Genomic DNA, 7,448 nt, shown 5'->3' with positions numbered 1-7,448 from the left:
AGAGAGAGAGAGAGAGAGAGAGAGAAAACTGTCTAAAGAGATATATTTTCTACCCATGAGGATCCTTGTCAAAGAATATTCTCTTCTCTTTCATTCACTTAAATACTTTATGGTAAATATATTTGGTTGAGTTTCAATTTGGCCTTTTATCACCTTAATGTGACAGTATTTGTATTGATTTTTACCTGGTCTGTGAGTGTCAAAATTTTTCCTCCTCTTTCTTTTGACTCCTGTATCTGAGTGTCTCAGGAATTCATACATGAGCACATGGGGGAGTACATCTGAACTCAAGATCCACTGAGCTTCTCTGAGTTCAGTTGCCCTCCCCCAGTTGTAACAAGATGAAAGCTGCAAAGACCCAGGTCTGTCCTTATTTTGTGTACTACAAGCAGGAACATCTAGAACTGGATTCACCCAAGCATAGCCTGGCATTGAGAGAGACATTGATAATCATATAGGCATAAATTTTAAATCCATCTCTCAAATATCCAGTCAGCATCGCCTAAGAACCAGAGCCATTTCTCCCGGCAGCTGAGTTTTGTGAGCACTGAAGTTGCAGGAATGCTGTTGCTCATGGCAGACAATGCCTCTTCTGTGTAAGCTTTGACAAACCAACCTGCAGGGGATCTCATAACCAGAAGGGGGCACAATGGTACCAAAAATCCCTCATAAAAAGATGAGGTTTGCTGAACTAAGAATTGTACTTCCTTGCTCCCCTATCCAACCTTCCTTTATCCCAATCATCCTGTTTCTCCAAGTTCCCCCCCATCCTCCCCTTCTCACTTTTCTCTCCCCATCTCCCCTTACCCCCATCGCACCCCACCCCCAACAACATCCCAATTTTCTCCCCGGCAATTCTGTCTACTTCCCATAGCCAAGAGGATAACTACATGTTTTTCCTTGGGTTCACCTTCTTATTTAGCTTCTTTAGGTTCACCAATTGTAGACTCTGTGACCCTTATTTATTGCTAGAAACCAATTATGAGTGATCACATCCCATGTTCATCTTTTTGGGTCTGGGTTACCTCACTCAGGATAGTGTTTTCTATTTCCATCCATTTGCATGCAAAATTCGAGAAGTCATTGTTTTTTTTACCACAGCGTACACTCTAATGTGTATATAGTCTACAGTTTCTTCATGCATTCTTCCATTGAAGGACATCTAGGTTGTTTCAATGGCACGGGGTTGTGATCCTACTTCATGTTCTGGCTTTGTGGGAGCCTAGCCAGTTTGGATGTTCATCTTCCTAGACATGGACGGAGGGGGGAGGACCTTGGACTTTCCAAAGGGCAGGGAACCCTGACTGCTCTTTGGACTGGAGAGGGAGGGGGAGAGGAGTGGGGGGAAGGAAAGAAGGGTGGGAGGAGGGGGAGGGAAGTGGGAGGCTGGGAGGAGGCTGAAACTTTTTTATTTCCTTTTCTCAATAAAATAAAAAAAAAGTGAAAAATTAAAAAAAAGATGAGGTTTGATTGGAGGTTATGCTGTATTCCCTGTGGTGTCCTAACTTAAAATCTACTAGCTGATCAGCACCTGCTGTGATTGATATGCGATGTTCCCATGCTCAAGAACAGTAAAAAAATATTTATTAAATTTTCAGAGGTTTGAATTTTCTTGATTATTTTACTCAGTTTTCATTTATTGTTTATATATTTTTAAATAAATATTAATGCAATATATTATAATTACTGATTTCCATCTTCTAACTTTTTCTAGATCCTTCCTTCTTTCCTACCATCCAATTCTTTCTCTCTGTAGAAAGCAAACACATAAACAAAAGAAGTTTTAAAATAGGAATAAAACAAGCAAAAATACACAGATCACAGAAACACAAAAAGAGAGAGAAAGAGAGAGACAGAAACCAAAACTAAAGTACACCAAAACAAACCAAAAAAAAAAATAAGCAATTAAACTCTGGAACCATAGTACTAAGCCAAAATATATTAGATGAAAAGAAATGCAGTATAAATTGATATGGCAGGAAATATTTACAAACATACACTTGAGGTTTTTTTGTGTTGGCCATCTACTCCTGGGTATGGATTCACCCTTAAGTGTTGTTAATATACCCAGTGAGACTCAATTTCAGAAAACAAATTCTTCCCTGGCAAGCAAAAATTGCTGAAACTTCTTGCTTTGGGTTGAGAGCTTGTGTCTGTCAGTCTCCCTTTCTCTCATCACTGGAAACGCATTTGGATGGAATCTTTGCAGGCATTGTGCATGTTTTCATAATCTCTGTAGATTCACATATGCTTCAGTCCTGTTATGTCTCTAAGATATTTTCCTTAGGACACATAATATGCTCTGGCTCCTACAATCTATTGAGTTTTTAATTGTTTCCAGTCTAACTATTAAGTTATGGGGGTCATAATTAAGGACAATTTCAATACCTCATACTGATTTTATAACTGTTGGGCCTCTCTGACTCTAATTGGGCACTGAGATGATAAATTAATAACTCATGTTTTTGGGAAGTAGCACTGTTCATTCAGGTAAGGACCTCTGTTGAAAGGCTGACATGTTAAAATAAAATTCAAAGTTCAGCCTTGTTCTTTCTACTCAAGTGTCTGCAATAACCCAGATAACCATAGATCATGATAAGAACAGACCACTGATATGGCAATAACAGTTAAACTACAAATTTAACTAGATATGACATGGTTTGTTTACAGTTTTTTTAATTCATTAGTTTTTATGTGAATGCTCTCATCATATTATTATCTTAATACAAAAAATATTGTCAACAAAGGAAAACTGCAATTTTAGGACAGGGCAATTATTTACTGTTTATTACTTCAACGTGTTCAGTTATTGAAACAACAAAGGTAATTTATGTTTCTCTTTATTGCATAGTACACTTAACTTTACTGTAAGCAATCTAACTTCATTTTGTCATGCAGCACACACTGCATGTTGTCTACATCTTTACTTTTTACTTCTGCTACAAGATCCTATATTTACACATAGCTTTCTTATCACTCCTAATTTTGGTTTGCTTTACACCAATTCCTGATTTCTCAATTCCCAAGTGTCACTTCATGCTTGAGACGTTTTTTTTTTTCTCCAGAGTTCCTCTCTGGTTTTCTTTTGTCCCTGTTTTATTATACTTCTTCATTAATACCTCAGGCCCTAATGATGCATTTCTAGTCACTTGGCTTCTACAAATGAAACCCACAAAGCAAGTATTCAAATTGTGGAATCACATAGATGAGAGAACATGAAGCATTTGTCTTCGTGGACACGGGTGACCTCATTCAGCATATTCATTCCAGTTTCAACCACTTACTTATATAGTTCATGATTCCTGTTTTACTACTGAGTAATATTCCATTGTTTATGTGTCCCAGCTTTCTTTATCTGTTTGTCCTTTGTTGGAAATCTAGATTGGTTTGATTTCCCATCTGTTGTGAATAGAGTAGCAATAAATATTGATGTGCAAGTGTCTTTACAGTAAGATCTAGTCTTTTTAGTATATACTGGGAGGATAAACCTAGAACACAGAATAGTATCATTTAGTATTTTTGATGAAATTACCAAAGTCAGGACACTAGTGTATACTGTCAACAACAGTGCATGAGGATCAACTTTTTTCCACAACCAATAATGTATTTGTTATCATTTATTTTCTTGTTCATAGTCATTCTAACTGAGGTAAAAATAGAACATTAAAGTTGTTTCGAACTGCATTTCACTGTGAGATAAGGACTGTATCACTGTACGCCACAGAGAAACCAACCAGAAATTGAATGGGAAATTCTCCCTTCAGTAACCCTCCCTAATGTGGGAAGATGTTATTCAGTCTGCATTGGGAGAAAGGACATCAATGATCATATGAAGTACCAGAGCTTGTAGTCTTCAATAACAGCCTCCTAGTAAGATATACCCACTAGTGCCTGAGAGTTACGTGATGATCAACTTTAATCTAATTATATTCTTTGAGTAATTCATTGTAAATATTCATCACAGGTAAACATGTTCAAAAGCCCATGGCTTGGGGTAACATAGGCCCTATCAGACCCTACCCAAGTTTAATTGCTAGCAGTCATGTTGTCAAATTGCAATATAAATATTTATTCTTACGGCTAATAGATTAGTCTTGCTCTCATCCATGATCACAAGAACTTCTGTGTACAGTGGGCAATAATTGATATAAACATTCATGCCTGGTCAAAATGCTAAGAATGGAAGACTGAGTACTCATCCACAGATGAGCCATCTGTATCCACTTTGAAACCAAAACTTAGGGACCTTCACAAAAAAGTTGTGATCAAATTTAAGAACCAAAATATGGGGTGCTTAGCAATGAATTACTGTCATCGGGACCTGACATAGCTACTATACACGGGAACTTTCAGCATCTACAGTTACCAGAACATGATCTCAACAAACCAAGCAAGTCAACATTACAACATGAGAGTCTGTGAAGTAACTGAGTGAGTAAAGATGTCTACGTGTATGCTTGGCAATATTGTTTGAATTGCTTTGTATCTACTTGGTAGAAATGAGAATTGAATTTCATAAGCTGTATCCCAAGGTTCTTATAGGTATCTTGATTTATTTGTGCCTTGCTTTCACCATTGAACACAATGTAACAATTTAAAAAAATAATAAATGTCTCTGTATCCCCTATTCCTAGAAATATTTGATAGGATTAGCTTCATAGATTTTACATTGTACTAGTTCTCCTGAATATAATACCTTCTGTAACCATGCAATGTCTAAAGTGGACGTGTTAATACACCAAACCAGCCACAAATCCATTTACCTACAGTTAGGTTTCCTGCCTGGAGAGCATTCTGTGACTGGAACCTAGCAAAATCTTCATCATTGATACCAAGAAGACTGTATCTAGCAACTGATGAGAGCAGATTCCTAGTCCTAGAGCCAAATATTAGGTGGAATTCATGAAGGCCTACTAAGGAGTGGGAGAAAGGATTTTAAAAACCAGAGACCCCGCAGATACCATGAGATCATGGTCCATATAATCAACTAATGGGGATTCATTGGGGTTCATGGAAATAAGGGATCTGGTAGGGCTGCCTTAGGTCCTCAGCATACCTGTTATGGCTGAATAGCTTGGCATACTTTTGGGATTACTAACACTGGAAACAGGGTTTGTCTGATTCTTTGCCCTACTTGTTGGACACATTTCTTTCTACTGGGTTGAATTATCCAGGCTGATGATATGGTACTTGCCTGGTCTTATACCATGATAGGCAAGGATTCCTCATTGGCCAACTCCAAGCTTTGACTCTATTGGTATTGGAGGAGTGATGAAAAAAGTATAATTACTTTTGTAAAAGTCTCTAGAGGCTCCTTCATCACCTTCTTTACTATGGAATGACTCACCTATTTTTATATACATAGCAGAGTTTGGACTTACTCTGCTATTATGAAACAAAACAAAGACTTTTTGGAAGCTCCCAAAGAATTCAGAGAAACACTGTTGGACATAGACATGATCATAATATAATTTATAAATGAAGGAAAATTTTATACAATAAGCAAAATTATTTTGAAAAATGAAGATAACAATTTTATATAAGTTTAGAATTTTTATACTTGGCCATTTTACACTATGCTTATTTCCCCCACAACTCCTACCCTTCATTTTATTGATAGTCCTGCTTTTACAATATTCTGCTAGACAGTTTCATTTTTAAATTGTTAGATATTTGCACAAATAGTTCTGTGTACTTATACAATATATAAAAACTACTTAGAGTTTCATATAGTATCTGTATTTCAGAGATAATTTTAATTAATACAATTATCGCCATTTACATTGATTTCCTAAAGATGATATAAGATTCTTATTCTTCAGATGACCTAGTCCGGTTGTGTTACGCATATAGCCATGTCTTGGTGCAATATTCTGCTGACAGACATGAAGTTTATTTCCATAAGTTATAGTAGATAGTCCTGCATTAAACATCAATGTGTAAATATTTCTGAGATATGTTTCTTTAGGTCATTTCAGTGAGTTTTTGTATGAAACCTTCTATTATGGCAAATATTAATCATTTGAAATGAGGCAGTAATTTCTCAAATTTTAGCAAGTTTTTAAACTTCCAGTCCCCACAATTACCATAACAACTTCCTTCTGTAAATCAAATGACAACCTTGTCACAAAGTGGAACAACTGCCTCAGGCCAGAAATCTATTGAGTGCTTAGGTCCTTATTGTTAAACCCACAACATCTGCAGAGTTGAGGAAATATTATGAGATTCATTTCCTCAGACAGAATTAGGACTTAAATTTCATCATCCTCTTGCTTGACTCAAGTCTCTTCCACCACCTTCTCAAACTGAACAAAGTGCTTATTTAAGAAGTCCCCTGTTCTTGAATAGGCAAATTACCTGAGTCTATTATGGTAAATAGAGGAATGTCCATCCACACCCAACAACAACACATGATCAGTGTCTTCTCCACAGTCACTGAGCACACAGGCCCACACCATGGGATGGAGCTGTATCATTCTCTTCCTTGTGTCAGTAACTACAGGTAAGGAATTTCTAATTCCAAACCTGAGGAGAAGACAGGCACTGAGGTGACAAGGTCTCTGACAATCTACTCTGTCTTTTTCTTCACAGGTGTCCAATCTCAGGTGCAGCTGCATCAGTCAGGGCCTGAACTGGGGAAACCTGGGACCTCAGTGAAGTTGTCATGCAAGACTTCAGGCTTCACCTTCACTAGCAACTATATTAGCTGGGTGAAGCAGAGGCCTGGACAGGGCCTGGAGTGGATTGGATGGATTTATCCTGGAGATGGTGACACTGAATACAATCAGAAGTTCCAGGGCAAGGCCACACTGACTGCAGACGAATCCTCCAGCACAGCCTACATGGAGCTCAGGAGCCTGACATCTGAAGACTCTGCAGTCTATTACTGTGCAAGACACAGTGTTGCAACCACATCCTGAGTGTGTCAATAACCCTGGAAGAGAAGGAAGCTGCCCTGGGACTGACATGACAGAGAAGATGAGTCTTAAGTCATTCACAGAAACAAACATTATGAATGTTGCTTTGTCTCTCACTTTTTTTGTAACAACTTTTCAAAATTATTTTTGTGAATGCAGTCATGCTGATTTGGGATGACTAAATACCATACCTTCGTAAACTCTTCACCCATGACCACATTTATTGAAATGTTTTTCCATTAATTAAACAATAAAAAGTGATAACTGTGATTATGAAGTGTGGTAAAAAATATCCATCTCTGGATAATAAGAGAATAGGACTTTTGGAGGTAGTTTTTAATAAACTGAAATATGAATTTGAGCAATAAAGTCCAAATAATAACTGCTGGAGAAACAAAAGTCCTTCACAGTCTCAAATGTTACATGACTTTAGGTTTAGATTTAACTCTAACTGTGTGGTCCTGCAAAAGTTCTAGTCTCTTAGAATGTTAGATATGTGTCAAAATGCACTGCATCTGAATATACTTCCTA

General features: G+C 37.3%; 1 gene segment (V, D, J or C); it reads left to right on the top strand.

Moving 5' to 3' along the window:
• Positions 1–6,456: 6,456 nt before the first annotated feature.
• Positions 6,457–6,920, top strand: LOC101991833. The segment is given in 2 exon segments: positions 6,457–6,502; positions 6,592–6,920. Coding segments are annotated over 2 exon segments (375 nt in total).
• Positions 6,921–7,448: the final 528 nt, after the last annotated feature.

This window comes from Microtus ochrogaster, unplaced genomic scaffold (genome assembly GCF_000317375.1).
Source record: "Microtus ochrogaster isolate Prairie Vole_2 unplaced genomic scaffold, MicOch1.0 UNK387, whole genome shotgun sequence".
NCBI classification, from domain to species: domain Eukaryota; kingdom Metazoa; phylum Chordata; class Mammalia; order Rodentia; family Cricetidae; genus Microtus; species Microtus ochrogaster.
The sequence above is the reverse complement of the archived record's forward strand: the minus strand, read 5'-3'. Positions and strand labels throughout refer to the sequence as shown.